Genomic DNA, 19028 nt, shown 5'->3' with positions numbered 1-19028 from the left:
TTTCTTTTAGATGGCGAAATCCGTTAATTTGGAAGCAATCGGTTGAAAAGTTCTTGCGAAATAAAAATTTAAAAATGTTTCTTTTAGATGGCGAAATCCGTAAATTTGAAAGGAATTGGTTGAAAAGTTCTTGCGAAATGAAAATTTAAAAGTGTTTCTTTTAGATGGCGAAATCCGTTAATTTGGAAGCAATCGGTTGAAAAGTTCTTGCGAAATAAAAATTTAAAAATGTTTCTTTTAGATGGCGAAATCCGTAAATTTGAAAGGAATTGGTTGAAAAGTTCTTGCGAAATGAAAATTTAAAAGTGTTTCTTTTAGATGGCGAAACCCGTTAATTTGAAAGCAATCGGTTGAAAAGTTCTGGCGAAATAAAAATTTAAAAATGTTTCTTTTAGATGGTGAAATATGCAAAATGGCAAATAAACATTGAGGGGGTTCAAATTTTTGATTGCTTGGTTCAAACACTGTTTAGACCTTATTTCCGAGATTCCATATTTACCAGACAATTTTCGGAAGCTATCCGGTACAACCTATTACATTTGAGTCCATTAGTAATTTCACAAGATGCACAAATATATTTTTGTGAAAAAAAGATTATATTTTGGTATTTCTTGAAACACTAAAAATTTATCTACTTTTTAAATTAGCTTTTTGCATTTAGTTAGGTCGAAAAATGTAACAAATATCAATATAATATGTTAATAATAAGAAAATATTGGATTAACACAAGAATTTACAAGACCTCTTAAAAGATAAGGTATTTAAAACAGAAAACTATCAAATATACTACTATCACCTATCATAAATCGGATATTATTGTTTAATTTGTTCAGGAGTTTCTCTTCGTTTTGTGTTAGTCATTGTTTTGCGATAACTCATGATAAGGAATTATGCTAACAGGGGGAGAAAATAAAATTTCAAATATAATTATATCTTTTGCATTCTAAAGTAGCTATTAAGACTCTTCATCGTTCATAATTAAATCTATTAAAATCAATTTCCCTTTCACTTTTCTTTTCTGATTCAAATAAGATATTGAAGTAAAACAATAACTATTTTCCAATCTTCTTCTAAAATCTCCCATAAATATCCAGGGAATGAGAGTGTCTTTTTATTATTACTCCTTCCCGTTTCACTGCCTTCACCGTCTATAATCATTCATTAGTTAAGATTAATTTGCTTCTTAGTCATTAATTTTAATCATCGTCGGCTCTTCCAGAGAAGTTTTGATAAGAAACTTGGAGTGATTAGGAGGGAGGCTTTTGAGTTTATGTGAGTTAATGATGTAAATTCTTAATGCCCCACATTTGATCACTACGTCCTTAATTAAATATTTATCTCACACGATGATGAATAATTTTTAAGTTTCGATTACTCGTGTTCCAAGAGTGTTACGTGTCAGATTTTAGCAGTCAAAACTGATTAACCAGGTTTGAGAGATTACGTAGTGTTTTATTTTAATTAACATTTTCAATTATATGAGTTCACTTTGTTCGATGGGTTCACATACATGGTTTGAACCTTCATTAAAAATGGAATGAGAAGGTGTAAAAAAACCTTTAAATTCAGATTAGAATTAAATTAAAATTTTATTTTCATATTATATAGCAAAATTCTTCATTCACTAGTTTATATGTTAGCTTAGTACCTTGATTATTGGGAAAAAAATTCTTTACGTTTTTCGATTCAGCAGAAAAATAATTTTTATGTATCTTTGTATTTACATTTTGAAGTTTAATAAAAAATAGTTTACCATTTCTTTAAAGAAAAACAATGCATGACATTTTATAATTTTTATACGAAAATAAAATTTTTTTATGGCTTTGCATTTATGTATTTTCAGACGTTCAATTTTTTGCTAAATGTTTGCTTGTTTTCACCTTATTACTAGTGTTAGTTTGTTCAGTGTTTTGAATTTGTTATGATTTAGTTTTTATGCTTCATTTTCCTGTTATTTCATTAATGTCATAAGGGAAATTGTTAGAAACGTTTCTGTATCGAAAATAAATTATGATAAAAAAATTATTTTATTTTAAATACTTGGGGAAATATGAAAGATTTTGAACAGTTAAATATATTTAGACATGGCTAGTTTTATTTTATGGAATTTTCTTTAGCACTCTTGTTAGTATACTATCTGACCAAAAGTATTCGGACACACTCTTGTTAATATACTCTCTAACCAAAAGTATTCGGACATACTCTTGCTAATATACCATCTGACTAAAAGTATTCGGACATATTCTTGTTAATATACTATCCGACCGAAAGTATTCGGACACACTCCTGTTAATATACTATCTGACCAAAAGTATTCGGACACACTCTGGTTAATATACTCTCTGACCAAAAGTATTCGGACATACTCTTGCTAATATACCATCTGACCAAATGTATTTGGACACACTCTTGTTAATATACTATCTGACCAAAAGTATTCGGACACACTCGTGTTAATATACTATCTGATCAAAAGTATTCGGACACACTCTTGTTAATATACTCTCTGACCAAAAGTATTCGGACATATTCTTGCTAATATACCATCTGACCAAAAGTATTCGGACATACGCTTGTTAATATACTATCTGACCAAAAGTATTCGGACACACTCTTGTTAATATACTATCTGACCAAAAGTATTCGGACACCCGGTTGTTATGTTGGTAGAAGCATACTGGTGTGGGGGTGTTTCTCGGGGTTTGGCCTGTGTCCGTTAGTTCCTGTGGTTGAAAACATGACCTCTGAGATGTAAGTGGACATTCTGGACAATTCAGCACTCTCAACTCTAAGGCAATATTTCGGGGAAGGCCCATTTCTCTTCCAGTAGTATAACTGCTCTATTCACGCATCGAGGCTTATACAGACGAAATGGGTGTTCAAAAACTGGACAGGCCTTTCCAGAGGCCCGATCTAAATCCCATAGAACACCTTTGGGGCGAATTAGAGCACAGATTACGTAGTCAGCCACATCGACCATCCTCACTGCAAGCACTATCTTCAGCTGCGATGGAGTCCTGGAAGTCAGTTCCTATGGCCACCTATCAAAAACTGGAGGAAAGTCTTCCCAGACGTGTGCAGACTGTCATCGATGCAAAAAGGGGACCAACATCATCTTAATATGTGCCTAGGGATGATCTAAGTTCATACCGTTAGGTGTCCGCATACTTTCGGTAAGATAGTGTATATAGTTTTCAAAATGCTTCTTGACATGAATAAAACCAATATTTTTTAAGTAATTTCATCCCCTGTCTCCCCAAATCTTAACAATGCCAAATAATTTGTGAAGTCAATATTTGAATTCACGAAATTAGAATCTTTGAATACCGGTATTTTGACTGACTTGAATTTATGAACTTGGAAGGATGCAGCAATTTGAAAAATATTGATGACACCGTTTTATTAGGATAGCGATTGAAAATTTTAACCCCATAATGGCCTTAATTTCTCAGATTTTATCATCAAAATTTCATCATCTGAAGAAAGTCGTATTTCGAAATTTTTATTTCTCAAGAACAATTAGACCGATTGCCTTCAACTTATGGATTTTGTTATCTGTATTTGGTGTTTAAATTGAAATTCAAAAGTTTTTAAACATTAGTAAAATAAAATACAAACAATTAATAATCATAAAAAATAATTTTTACATGGAATAAATCTTAGAATAAACAAGTTTCATAAATTAATTTCGTGAAAAAAACTTTTCGATTCATTAGTTTAAGAGTTAAAAAAACAAAGGAAAGAACTTTTGTCAGCTCCCCTAACTAAACTACAGAGGCTATATTTTCCGGATTGTGGCCATCCTTCGAATTTTGAGGATCAAGATTCCAAATTCATTAAAAACAATTTTTGTTCATTCAGAGAGAGTACATTTTTGTATCTGATTTTGTAAAAATATCAACTGTACAAATTAATCAGTGTATTTATTGTCATGAGCCATTAAGATTGAGTTCTAATAGGTGAAAATCCGATCACTGGATCAAAAGTTATTATGAGTTCCTTGTATTTTGTGCACTGTTTATATGTAATAAATTTTTTTTTAAAAAAGCAGAAGATCTTGGTTGAACTTTTATTTCGATTTTTTCAAAACCTTATAAAAATAAAATCCACCAACATTTAAAATAATTTCATTGCTTTTGACATGAACAATAACATGTTTGCAAATTTATTTTCTCGATCTAACACTGTTCAACTCGTTTAAAAAATGAAATGGTTGTAAGATAACCTTATTTTCAGCAACAGATTTTCCATTTAGTAAGAAATAAATTCACTATTAAGTCTTATCGCGATGTTACCAAAAGAGTTTTTAAAAGTTTTTCAGTCGATGTACTTTAAAGCTTGCTAAACATCATAGTCTGGTAATAGCCTCATTGTTGAAATTTATATATTCTGCATAACTTATTCGAAACATTGTATAAAGCGAACAATATCGCTTGCTTAATTTTCCGTAAAGCATATTTTCCCCCTTAAAAGTTTAAAGAAACTATTATTTAGAAAACTCAAGATAGTTGATTTATTTATCAAACATTTTAATGATAAAAGCGCTGCAAAGAGATGGCGTTTAATGTACCATTGGTGTTATTTTTTATCTGATTTAAACGAATAATGCTGTGAAAATAATGGGAGTTAGTTCTTTTTATTATAATAATGGAGAGTTGAAGTGCACAAATGTGAATGGTAAATAAAAAAATTGGAAAAAAAGTATTTTCCTCGTTATCAAAGAATTTATAATTTTGATTAATGATGTTTCTTAATGGAAAAATACTTTTAAAATGTTATCGTTTCCCTCATTAAAATAATTTCTTTTGTGTTGCTTATTCTACGTTGAAAAAGAATATCATGAAAAATGTCTGAACGAAAATAATTATTAAAATAAGTTTTTTTTTTTTTTATATACGACACTATCAAATGGAGAAAATTTTATTTGAAGAAGAAATAGTTTTATTTTTGTCATGAATAATGAAAAAAAAGGGGTATCAATTTCAAAAAACTGGCGGGAAATTTAGGTGGTGATAGAAGTTAGTTGCGAAAGTGATGCCCCCCCCCCCACATATTTTTCAGTTTTGACGAAAATTATTTTCATTTTCTGACTAGACAATCGTGATTTTTAATAACATTTATTATTTTGATTTATTTTTAAATTAGAAAGCGGTTACTATTTAAATCGGTGATAAATTTTATTTTAAAGAGTGATAAATTCTACTTGTAGGAGTGAGCAAATTTTTTTACCTTGTATTCTCACTCTGTGTAGAGCTCAAGTTGAGATCTGGGCACTCATGGCGTCGAGTAATAATAATTGTAGGATCGCATAAGCACTCACTGATTAACATCGATGGCGTTGTTTATTTTTAGAACACGAGAGTGTTCTTTACTTCGTATAAAACTGAGAAATAAGTTTTCGTTTCATATACAAAATTTACGCAGGTTGTAATGAGTTTTCCTTGTGTCAGTCTTATGTGTAAATTTTATTTTATATCCGCCGTTGAACAGCCGACCCAATTTTTGGGTTTATGACTACTAAAGTTCAACTCCGTAGCCCTGTAATTTTGAACCCAATCCAGAAGACAAGGGAACTCCTGGATCAAGTATTGGGAGAAATTTGCCTTTGTGGAGGACTTTTTTGATGGAGCTAACCCAGCTTTGCGTTACATGGAGAGGAAGACCACGAGAACCTCCCACGGTTAGCCTGACGGCAAGGTGACTTTAACCCATGATCCGTCAACCACTGAGGACATTTCACGTCAGCACTGTGATCATTGTAAGTCGGATGCGGAATTCGTATCGATTGGGATTCGAACCCGGTATGCCTCATTGGAAGGCGAAAGCTCAATCCCCTGAGCCATTGCGGTTCTTATGTTAAACTGTCCATTTGAAAAAATTTCCTTAGAAAATAGCCATTCCTCATCTAATAAATTAACTAAAAATCTAAAAAATAGCCATTTCTCATCTAATAAATTAATTCCTCATCTAATAAATTATGATCTCCTCATCTAATAAATTAATAGATGAGGAATGGCTTTTTTTTAAGGAATTATTTATTTGAGGAATGGCTATTTAGTTAATTTATTAGATGAGAAATGGCTATTTTTTAAATTTTTTAGTTAATTTATTGGAAAACTAGAAAAATAGCCATTCTTCATCGAATAAATTAACTAAAATATCTAAAAAATAGCTATTCCTCATCTAATAAATTAACTAAAAAATATAAAAAATAACCATTCCTCATCTAATAAATTAACTTTTTAATAAATTAATTCCTCATCAAATAAATTATGATCTCATCATCTAATAAATTATGGCTGTTTTTTAAGGAATTATTTATTTGAGGAATGGCTATTTAGTTAATTTATTAGATGAGGAATGGCTATTTTTTAGATATTTTAGTTAATTTTCTTAGATGAGGAATGGCTATTTTTTCATTAAAAGTTAAGATGCCTTGAAATTTTTATATAATTTTTGTGTTTTATAACTCTCGTTCATTTTGACTTCAATCACTTTCGCAGATTTGTTCTTACTACTATGCATTCATATGCATTCGTATTGCCTAAGTTCTCAATCAAGGATAATGAAACGCTATAGACAAACCAAAATAAAGAACTACAGAAAATCTAAATAAACTCTCATTGCGAAAAAAAAAATCAAAATTTTGGAATGGGAACGCAAATATTTTTTTCAGCTTTTAGGCAGTTAAAAATTTTCATTTTATGTAATAAATTGAAAAATTAACTATATAAAAAGGATAAAGCCGTTTCTACAAAAATCTCATCAGCAACGAAATATGTATTACTTCTTGTAACCATTCAGCAATGTAATGTTTGCTGAATGGTTATTAGAGTATTATTGTTTTTTATTATTTGTTTCACCCATTCTGTCGCATAAGACGTCAAGTCAATCCGTCTCTTTTCACATTTAATTAAAGCCTGTCTCGATCAAAAACAAATAAAAAACTTCATTGGACGTAACGTCCATCGACTTCGAGGTATGTATTCCTATTCCCTACAAGTTCCAAAGTAATGACACATGATAGATTAAAAAGAAGAAAAAAAACAGTTCTCCGGAACTTTTCTTTTGCAACAACTCAATAGGAAAGAGATGAGAAAAAAAAAGGAACTGAAAAAGTTGCAACTAGATCGATTTCTGGCTTGTTAGGTTGAAGTGTATGGAACTTACTCTTTATTTGGCGAAGAAAAAAAATAATGTCGCCAGTAAGGAAAGTGGGGAAAAAAATAAGGGAATTCAAACACTTACCCGCAGGGCCTTTCCGTGAAAACTATATAGTTTGGATGGTCCTCCTTCTCGACGAACTGAACACACGTGTAGTTCTCCCAGTGTCGCATGGCTTGCTTGAACAAAGCTCGATGATCGCCTGAGAGAAGAAATAAACAAAACTTTATTTTTTGGATGAATTGTAATCGTGTGGGGAGGATTAAATGGGAGTATTCAGAATACCTCTAAATCAAGAAAGAATTTGCCAGACCTGCATCAACTAATTTTTGGATTGATTTTATTAACTCTGGAGCCGGATTTTTCAATTTAATAAATCGCAAACGTTTACCGGTAGAATAAGGTTTAAGAAAAAATTGCAAAAGAGGACTCCAGGGCATCGAAATTTTTATTCCTTAAAATATACCGCTCGATATACGATAGGGGGATTACGATCTGGGAAGTTTCAGAGTAAACGCAACAAAGGCAAATCATCACTAAGTTCTGCAAACATATACATTTTCAATCCCAGCTGTATGGTAGGACGCAGCATTTTTCTATTTAATGTATTCTTTGTAGTTATGACAATTTTTAACTATAGTATTGTAGTCAGGCTATAGAGAAAACAAATTTTCTAAATGTCATCATTAAACTGGCCCTCTAACAAAACTATGATGCAATAAGTTATGTGAATAAACTTATCATAGGATGTCATAATAAAATGACCACATGTAGTAGATACTAAATATAATTTTTTTTTAAAAAATAAATAATTAGAACATCGCATACAGTATATTTCTACACAATTTGCACATACATGACCATCATTAATGTACAAATGAGATAAATCATCAATCAATTAATTCTTGAGAAATTGAATTTTTAAGATTTGATTTTTCTGGAACTATTCGACCGATTTATCACAAATGTTTTAATTTGTAATTTGTCTTGCAAAATTACATCCTTTAAAATCATGCTATATATATATATATATATATATATATATATATATATATATATATATATATATATATATATATATATATATATATATATATATATATATATATATATATATATATATATATATATATATATATATATATATATATATATATATATATATACATATATATATACACACACCTTACAATCTAAGATGTTTTTGACCATCATTAAATAAAATATTAAAAAAGCGGTGAATATTTAGTGAAAATAAATTTTTCAATAGAATTATCTTTGAATAGACGAGTTTTATAATTGAGGTAATTTTTTTTTAAAATTCGTCTAAAAAGTTCGAGATATGGCAAAATACGCAAAAATAAAATTAACTTTAAGGGGTTCAAACTTCGGATCGTTCTCCTGACCAAGCTACGAAGACCATATGTGGCAACCTCCTGTATTTTTAAAGTCAGATATTATAATTCGACAAGAAAAGGTATGTTTCAGAGTCAGTATGTTTGTGTCTGATTCTAACTCAAAATATCGCCTGCATTTATTAGTTAGCATATTTAGGGTCAACACATCAAGCCACAAGATTAAGTCCTAGAACGTGAAGGCACAATCATTAAAACAAAAGTTGTTTACGGTGGTTCGTACTTTGTACAACTATTACATTAGTTTAATACATAACTGCACTTTGTATAAGTAATTTGTAACTAGTTTTAAAACTATAGTTTTACAGAAAATATGTCGCGCTTATCAAATATATATTTTCAAGAACGATAAAGGATTTTCGTTTATCCAATATATATTTTCACTTTTTAAAGAAAAATAATTCAATGTGTTCCTACCAGCTACTTATTCAAAATTAATATTCCACAATTGCATAAATCTTGCAGAAGTGATTCTAAAATAACCAATCGAATTAAAGATTTTTCTGTACCCTTTTATTTTTTCTTTTCTTCCGAAATTCTTTATTTTTCTTCTTCCAAATTTCGAATCGGAGATAATTTGTTACAGCTGATTTATTTTAGCTCATTATTCAAGAAATTCGATTTACTTTTAATGTATAACAGCGTAAGTTGCTATCTTGAAATCGAATTCAAAGTTAAAGACCGTAATTTTTCATTTCATGCGCGGATAAATGTCAACCACAGCAGCAGTGTTTTTTTCGTTGAAACCGTATAAGAAGTTTAAATAGTTCAACGATGAAAGTTATCACAGTTCATCGTTTCCCATGTGGAATAATTAGGCCCTGAAATAAAATAAATGATCTAAATGCTCGATACATATTAACTTAATTAATACAGTGTAAAATTGATTGGAAAGAATTTTTAATTAAAAAACTATTTTCAAAATAACTTCAACGGCTAACAAAATACTTTGAAGCGTTTAGAAATTAAAATGCTGAGTTAGCTTTTAAAAGAAGTCGATATCATTAGAGGGAATAAAAATATTCAGGCATAAGTTTGGAATTACAAATAAAAGTTTTAAATTTTGTGCATGAGCTTCTTAATTATTCTATGTTGCTAAGATATTTATTAATATCATTTTTCTGTTCGAAAAAAAGAAATCAAGCCATATCGATAAAGTAAAAAATTAATTTTGTAAACGTGTTTGTGAAATGTAAAATTACGATTACTTTAACACAAAATTCTAACCAATAAATTCGAAGATGTTTTAAGGAGGACGTACAATTTTAAAAAATAAATTTAAAAAAAAGTTGCGTTCTGTATAGCGAACTAAGATATTTATTCACATTAAGCTTCGAAATTATTTGAAATTTCCATCAACTCATAGCACTGCTAAAAGCTACGAACTAGGCAACAATGTTTTCAAAATAACCATTATTTGCAATATTTTGGATTAGCATGTAAATATACGGAACTGTAGCGAAATCAGAAAGCCGTGAAATTAATTTTAAATGATTCAAACTATTCTCCTGACGTAAACCGTATTTTTAACCGTATTTTCAATACAGCATATTCTGCCCTATTTTGGAAATTCAGAATTCGAATCTGGTAAAAAAAAAGGCTATTTTAATGCAGAGTTAATAATGTTTTGTGTGCTATTTTGTAACTTAGATTTTGAGCAAAATTAGTTAACAGACTCAACCCTCGACCCATTAAAACAGCATATTAGTGCGCTAAGGTCAGATCATTGGATCGAAAGTTATTCTTAAATTCAATTTTCATTTTGCGTTCTGTACACATAGATCTTATCTGCTTTTTCATTAGGCGAAAAAAAGAGGAAACATTCATTTGACGATAAGGTTTTAAAAGAGTAATTACTCAGTTAATTTTATTGTCAAAGTTAACCCAATTTTCTTCATTTTCAATTATTGATTATTTCTTGAGCATAATTTTTCGTATATTGAATTTTTCAGTACATGAAATTAACATTAATTAATCAAATAAACGAGATAAAGTAGAATTACTACTAACAACACAATTATCGAGATATGTAAAAAGCACTTTTTGTACGGAGAAAAAAAAGTATGGTTAAAACTAACAGAACATGATAAAATTTATCGTGTGGGAATGCGAAAAGCTTGTTGATTTTTAACGAAGTGCTTTGGTATTGATTTTAGTAAAATTAACAATAAAGTATAGTTTTACATTCTGTATTAAAATTTGGTAATTTTATCATGTTATCTAAGAGCATGACACAAAAACCATTTATTTGGTTAAATTTACTCTTCAGTTTTTGCTAAATACGTGGCAAAAAGAATTGAAATTTTGAAAACCAGAATTTCAGTTAAACCGTTTTAACAGGAACGGAAAAAATACAAGTCAATGGTTCAAATACAATATATTTTGATTTTATTAACCAGTTATATAATGTAATTATAGTTTTTTTCAATTATTTTGTATTAGAAATGTTATCGCCGCAAAATGCAGTAATTATACCAGAATTTTTTTCTTCATGCTTAAAGTTTTTTTTTTTGGGGGGGGGGGAATTATTCATTTAGGTTGCAGATGAACCTACAGAAGGTTACATTGTAAAAGTTAAATACCGTTAATGGTTTCAACACCGTATATTTTGGTTTATTAATCAGAATTACGGCTTTTCCTTAACGAAAATGTCATTATCATGCAGTATAGTGGCTTTATCAGAATTTATATTTCCAGTATAATATCCACTAAAAATAAACCGATTGGAATTTTTAACATTAAACATTTCTTAAGGCAAATGCTATTGCCTCGTTCGATGATTTTTTATTACTTTTACATACAGCTTAATGGGTAAGATTGTTTTGGATTTACGATCTTCTGAGTATAAAGCGATATCATAAATACTTTTTGATTTCACTAATGATATTTTACATCTCTGTTCACGATTTCAAAGTTTAGAGTACGTAAAGTAAATAAAATTGGAAGACATTGATTGCTTCCGAGCACCATGGACTTCGAAAAAAGAAACACTGTCATTAAAAGTAAAAGATCGAAGTTACAAAGGAAGAAAAATAACAATTCCATTTCAATTTCCTTCTCAAAAGAAGTCTTCAATTATCTCGAATTTGCCAGGAGGATATGGCACCAAGAAAAAGAAAAGTGCTTTAGTTTCGTTCGAAATCAAATAACCAGTTGTTTTAGTTTTATTTGTTTCCACTCTCATGGCTGTATAGTATATATACACGATGAATAACCATTCGTTTATTCAGTTAATTCTTTTTATCTGTTTGTAGACTCCATTACACTAAATAAAATTAGTATCCCGTTTAATACCATTCTGTGCCTGGTTCCCAATATCCAAGTTATGTTGCGAGCTTCGAGGAGAATGATTTAATTTTCAAGAAAAAGCGAAAGCAATGGACAAGATAGTTTCGCTGGAACCAATGCCATAAGTTAAATACGGATGCAAGTATTAAGATATTTTTTTTTCTAGATCGTAAGTTGGTTTTGATGTAAGTTGGTTTTGCATAGAGTCATTAATATCGTATGATTTTTTTTTAATGTAAATCTTATTATTGACTAATGTATCCGAGTTAATTAGTCTGGTAAAACACAAAAAAGAAAAAAAAAGAAAATTTCAGAAATGTTTTAAATACACATTGTATGGCTTAAAGTTTACATGCATAAGAGTCAGAAGCTGCTACACTGAGGAAAACGTAACATTATTACGTATTGATAGGTTGATCCAATAGAGTTATAAGCTGAATTTCACGAATCATACAGGAATTTATACGAACGTAATAATGCAATAAAAGTTCAGGAAGATAGAGAGAAAGGATATAAATTTTAAAAGGAAATAAATAGTTATGGCGAAAACTTATTTTCAGAAGAAACATTTTTTATCGAACTTATTTGATGAGTCTTACGGTAAAAATTTGTCTAGAAATAACGAATAGGAATTAAAGGTTTAAAGTGGACCTTATAAATTTGGCGCAATATTTTGGAAAACATTATTTTTGATATTTTTTGGCTAATTAAAGTTTAATTTGGCGGTTTAATTAATTTGGCGGTTAGCATTTTTGATTTAATCTCTCGCTTTTATTTCATTACTTACGTAATAGGAATCACTGTGGCTCAGTAGGGAAGGCAGTGAACTGTCATTGTGAAGAATTTGGGTTCGAAGCCCACCCAGCTACAGATCGATGGATATCAGCTTGTCTGGGAAATAAAGGTGGCTTGTGCGCAGTGCTGACAATATTGCGGCAATCATCCTTTTAGACACGAAATTTAGGAACCTTATATTCTCCATAAACTCCCTGGCCCGCAAAGGCTGTTGCGGGAATGCTTTACTTTACTTATACAGGGTAATTCATAATTCCCTCCGGGGTTTCGAAGCTTTATAGTAAAAAAACGAAGACGAATATGGCAAAAAAAGAACATATGAAATTATTCCGAAAAGTATTCAAGTTTTAATTTAAGTAGTTGCCGGTAGATGGCAGTAACATGTACCACTGAAGCCAGTTGTAGTAAAGAAAAATAGCGTTTACAGGCGGAGGGAATTATGAATAACCCTGTATAATAGCTTAAATAATAAACAAAAGAGTAATAGAGCATAGGTTCCAAAAAATAGTTTGAACCTGTGCTTTAAATCATAACATTTGAAAAACTTCAACTTATAACTTTTTCAAGATTTTATAATTTTATTTAAAAATAAACTAAGTTATACGCAATTTATTCCTTCCATATAGCTGTATCTTGTACATAAATGGATATCTAAATTAGCTATAAAAGTTACGGAACACGTTTCCGCATAAATCTGAATAAAGTTTAAATGTGCAATATAAATCCAAATCTACAACAGAAGTCATCAATTTAATAAGATATACCAACTAAATATCATATCTTTTACGATCGCACTCAAGACATTCATAACTCTCGATAGCAAAAGCGTTGCCGAAGCACATTGGTTTCCATTAACGATCGCACATTCTAGATAAACAGTTTCATCCAACTTTAATTGCTTTCTGCGTAGGATCGCACCACCCCGGCATGCTTTATTCCTTTATAACTAAGTTATAGTTATCATTCATATTTAGCTAGATTCTTCATTATTGAATTTCATTTCTCACTTCGATGGTTTTCTCGGTTTCCCATTTGCATTCCAATCTTAAGCCGATATCGTTCTTTGACAATGTTAGGAGCACTTCGAAAACTCTGTTTTGATCATTATTTTGATTTTTTGGAAGATATTAGATTACTTTATTGGACTGCTCTGAATTTTGGAATACGGAGGTAATGAATCTGCAGTTTATCACGTCTAAGGGAGCTGTTCTAGAATGTTGAAAGTGTGCGAAAAGTTCGAAAATTTCTTTTAAGTATCTTGAAAGTTTTCACAGTTTCTGAACTTTTGTAACGTTTTTCTTTTTTTAATATTCTTAGAAGAGCCGCGATGGCTCAGGGGATAGAGTGTTCGCCTACCAATGAGGCGAACCGGGTTCGGATCCCAGTCGATACGATTTCCGCATCCAGCTTGCACCGACCACAGTGCTGACTTGAAATATCCTCAGTGGTAGACGAATCATGAGTTAAGAGTCCTTTTGCTGTCAGGCTAATAGTGGGAGGTTCTCGTGGTCTTCCTCTCTACTTAACGCAAATGCAGGTTAGCTCCACCAAAAAGTGATCCACAAAGGCAAATTTCTCCCAATACTCGATCCAGGAGTTCCCTTGTCTTCTGGATTGGGTTCAAAATTACAAGGCTACGGAGTTGAACATTAGTAGTCGTAAACCCATAAAATTGGGTCGGCTGTTCAACGACGGTTATAAAATAAAATAAAAATATTCTTAGAACTAAGTTTAGGGAAAATTTAGCGAACCACGAGTACTTTTAAAAAATAGGCTCAACTTAGAACCGTACCTTGTATCGGTACCTTGAACTGAATGGTACAAATTTACACTCGAAAATAGGGTCAACTTAGAACCATTATACGGTACAAACTTACACACTAAAAATAATCTAATGTTGAATTATAATATCGGTACCTTGAACTATAATACGGTAGAAATTTATACCCTAAGAAATAGGCATAATATTGAACCATAACACCTGTACCTTGAACAATACTAAGGTACAAACTTATACTTAAAAAATATGCTCAACCTTGAATCATAGCATCCATACTTTGATCCATAATACAGTGAAAATTAATGTGCAGTCAGGAAAAAGTTCCAGACCATTTCAATTTCATTAAAATTCATAAAAGCATTAAAAATAAAAACATGATTAAACTAAGAAATGCTTTTTTTCATAATTTAGGATTTGAAAGTTAGTTTATATACATATGAAAATTTTCTCTCACTCTATGAATAATAATTTTTTTTTCTGAAGAGTTTACGATTTAAGGAGATTAATGAAATTTTAAATTTGTTTAGAGATTTCCTTGCATTTCAGAATTTAAAAATATTGTTTGATCAATATGTTTTTCTTATCAAATAATTTTTTTCAGAGAGTGAGGCACCCTTTTTACATAATTAAATAAATTATACTATAGTAAAATGAATTGCCCTTTATTATACTAATATCAATTTCATAGGGTTTTAATGAAAAGAAAGAAACGATTAATGTTTTCTGTCCGAAAAATATTTCTTTATGAGCAAAACAGTTTGTTCTTGACTTTCTTTTATGTTTCCTATTTTACTAAAAACATAAATTAAAATTTTCAGTTCAAAGCCAATTTCGGAAATACATCTTTAACGCGAGACAATTTCTTTACTCTTAATTTTGAACTTCCTACAAGAGACATAAGTTCAAAATTGTCATTTAGAAACGATAAAACTTTCTCCATGTGCAAAAGTATTTCTTTTTCATTCCGTTTTAGATTTTATTTTTTACTAAGAAATGTTAGTTGTCAATTAGAAAATAATTTCCAAAAGGCGTCTAATTAAAATGAAATACTTAACATTTATATTATTAAATCAACTTAAAATAAAATTTTATTACCGATTCTATGCAGTGACCTTAATTCAACGCAATCACAATTTCAATCCTAATTTATTGCATTATGATACAAATCCATATCTAAATTAATGATATCAGAACCGTTTGCCTTTTGATCAGTTAGATTAGTGAGTAAATTATATATTATATTATGAATCAAATATTTGTGAATTTCACCAACAACAAACCTGTTGCGACATTAGTTATCGACAATGTCAATCTTCATCTATGAAAAGGTACCTCCACATAGAATTGAAATTATTTGTCTTACATTCTAGTGAATTGATGTTTAATAATCGTAATGGTAGTTAAGCCACAAACCTCCTTCTATGGTAAGGGCAAAACATTGAGTTTTAGAGCTTAATCTACCTTCAAAGTAATTAAAAAAAATTGTTAAACTGCTCGAAAGACTTTTTCTGAAAATTTTTTCCATTGAAAATTTCATAACTTTGCCATTATAAATGTAACTGCGATAACTGAACTGGTAACTTATTGTTTTTTGACGCATGTCGTAAACTTTTTACATCCCGAATTCAGTTTTTTTAAAAGCTTGAAAATCTCAATCGGCAAAAATATTTTTATAATTTTACATAAGAATTGGCTTATTTAAATTGAAAAAATTTTATTTAAATATTTGCAAAATATCAATAATTTATATGGTTTTAAAATTAGTTTCCATTTCGAAAAAGTTTTGGGGTACCTGTTTTTGCTTCAACTCCTTAAACTAATATATTTTATTGTACTAACACATATTACAACTAAACTAATTGCTTTCTTGCATTGGGAATAATTTGCTTATTTTTAAACAGCGTAAATCGTAACTTAAAAAATTCGGAAGAGTGATCTAATTCCTAATTCTGCAAAATAATATTGATTCAAGTATAAAAAAAAAGGTAAACTTCGTTCTGCATTTATGTAAAAAACTGAAATAACAAGAAAAAGAACAAATATCGTTAACAGAGATATACGTCTGTTAACATATAAAAGATAGACAGACATACTTAACTATTAACTCATGGATTAAATTTTTAAGAAACTATAGAATTTCGGAACAAATTACGGCATTCAAGGCATCAGCATTTTTTACCATAAAATCCATCTTTCCGTAAACTTTTACGGAACACAAAATCTTGTATACCATAATAAAATCACTGTAATATTACTGTAAAACATACGGAATAAAAATTTACGGATGATGCACTCAGGGTTTACCGTAATTTGAACCTGAATTTTTTACATTGCAAACATATATGTTGAGCAATTATGTTTATGCAATATATATATATATATATATATATATATATATATATATATATATATATATATATATATATATATATATATATATATATATATATATATATATATATATATATATATATATATTTCACATGATTTGATGATTGAGTTATATGATATGAGTTCTATTTACTTGCAACTTATGCGCAATGAATGAAACTTATCTAATATCAGGGCAACAGCCCCGATATTTTTAGTTAATTATGAGTCAAAATTTCATGAGCAACGAGGCCATATTCTGCACAAGCTTTTATTTAGTAATCGATGATGAAGCAGAAGTCTCAGAGCCCCTCTCCCAATTGGAGGGGGAGAGACAGAGTTACAGTCAAATCTGACGGAGTTTAGTTGGTAAACATTATACACCAAAAGGACACGCAAAAGCCATTGCTCCTCCGTTTTATACGATAATTAAAATGTGTGAGGAGGCCAGTCATATTGCATTCCCTGTATTCTCACGCCTCATCAAAATTATTTATCACTCATAGAAAATCGTTTAATCCTTCTTTATATGGAAATGAAAGATCTTAAAATAACTCCTCTTTTGAAACATAAATGTAATTATAATTCATTGGCATGTTTTCAGCCTTGAAGTCTCAAAATAGAATATCTGCATTTTGTGAACACGAAAAAGTTTCAATGCTTTTATTAATACAAAAATATTTTTAGAACTTTTGTATTGACCACCTTACACGCTACATTTGGGCTTTTGCATCAAAATCCATTAGCTCAGAAACTTATACAAATTTTTTACATCAAATTTTTAAAAATCAAATCTCTAAATCCTTGTTGAGTGATCGAAACACTGCCTTTACTTCTTCTCATTTTAAAAAGTTTTTGAAACATAATAAAATTCAACAATTATTGACAACTGCACATCATCCGCAGTCTAATGGCAAAGTTGAAGAATTTACTTATCCTAATACGAGGAAGTTGTCACCTCCTTTTAGAGGACCGTATAAAATTCTTCAAAAAATTTCAGAATTTAATTACAAAATAAATAAAAAGAATAATTTGAGTAAACAAAATTTTGAAATAGTACATGTTTCAAAGCTTAGGAAATATCACAACCCACAAATGTTAAAATTAAATCATGAATAGTCCCCAAAAGAAATTTTTTACTTTCTTCAAGGGAAGAAGTAATCCCTATATTTTTGAGAGATCCGAATCGCGTTGTGTGGAGATGTTTACCTCAGCATCAGTTGGGAGTGGGGGCGAGGTAACTTTAATTTTTTCTTTTTCAACACAGTGAGAAAAAACTTTCTAAACTATTTTTGTTTTATCCAGTCTGGATCTCTCAATTTCACAGTGCTTCATGAAACTCTGTTTTCCTCCATTTTAACGGGGAATACAGAATTTCATCAAGTAAATAACCCCATTAACCACACAGAATCTTAAATTCTGATTAAATTACACTTGTTGTCCAGTTCGTTTTGCATAAAATTGTTTTATATTTTTGAGTGAAAAATTTTGAAAAGTTTAGTAGAATAGTTATATAAGTATGTTTCATTTTTCTTTCTGTTTAGTCAACTAAACAGATAAATTGTATTATGTTTTTATTGTTGTTACTGTAAATAATTTTTTTTTACATTCAAAAAGGTTATTTGCAGTAGGAAAGAGGACAGTCGTACCAACATAAATTTTTTAAATTCATAGTATTCTAAATTTTATTACTATTTTTTTTGGCTTACCAAAAAATGTTTTTTTTTTGGGGGGGGTAATACAAAAGTTATAAAAATACTTTTGTATTAATAAGTTATAAGAATACTTTTGTATTAATAAAAGCATTGAAACTTTTTCTAGTTCATAAAATGCAGATATTCTATTTTGGGAATTCAAGGCTGAAAACATGCCAATGAATTATAATTAGATTTATGTTTCAAAAGAGGAGTTATTTTAAGATCTTTCACTTCCATATAAGGAAGGCTTAGACGATTTTCTATGAGTAATAAATAATTTTGATGAGGCGTAAGAATACAGGGAATGCAATATGGCAGGCCTCTTCACATATTTTTAATATCGTATAAAACGGAGGAGCACTGGTTTTTGCGTGTCTTTTTGGTGTATAATGTTTACCAACTAAACTCCGTCAGATTTGACTGTAACTCTGTCTCTCCCCCTCCAATTGGGAGAGGGGCTCTGAGACTTCTGCTTCATCGATTACTAAATAAAAGCTTGTGCAGAATATGGCCTCGTTA

General features: G+C 29.9%; 1 protein-coding gene across 3 annotated transcripts in view; it reads right to left on the bottom strand.

Annotated features, from left to right (window-relative positions):
• The window catches only part of LOC107453436 (protein tolkin), a 249397-nt gene that overhangs the window by 113884 nt on the left and 116485 nt on the right, over positions 1–19028 (bottom strand). For all 3 annotated transcript variants that reach the window (XM_043049329.3, XM_087161384.1, XM_087161385.1), the window contains exon 5: positions 7249–7366. In XM_043049329.3, the coding sequence (XP_042905263.1) occupies positions 7249–7366 (118 nt within the window). The remainder of the gene's footprint in view (positions 1–7248; positions 7367–19028) is intronic.

Source organism: Parasteatoda tepidariorum, chromosome 4 (genome assembly GCF_982258835.1).
Source record: "Parasteatoda tepidariorum strain Cologne lab strain chromosome 4, Ptep-v5.0, whole genome shotgun sequence".
In the NCBI taxonomy this organism is placed as follows: Eukaryota; Metazoa; Arthropoda; class Arachnida; order Araneae; family Theridiidae; genus Parasteatoda; species Parasteatoda tepidariorum.
The sequence above is the reverse complement of the archived record's forward strand: the minus strand, read 5'-3'. Positions and strand labels throughout refer to the sequence as shown.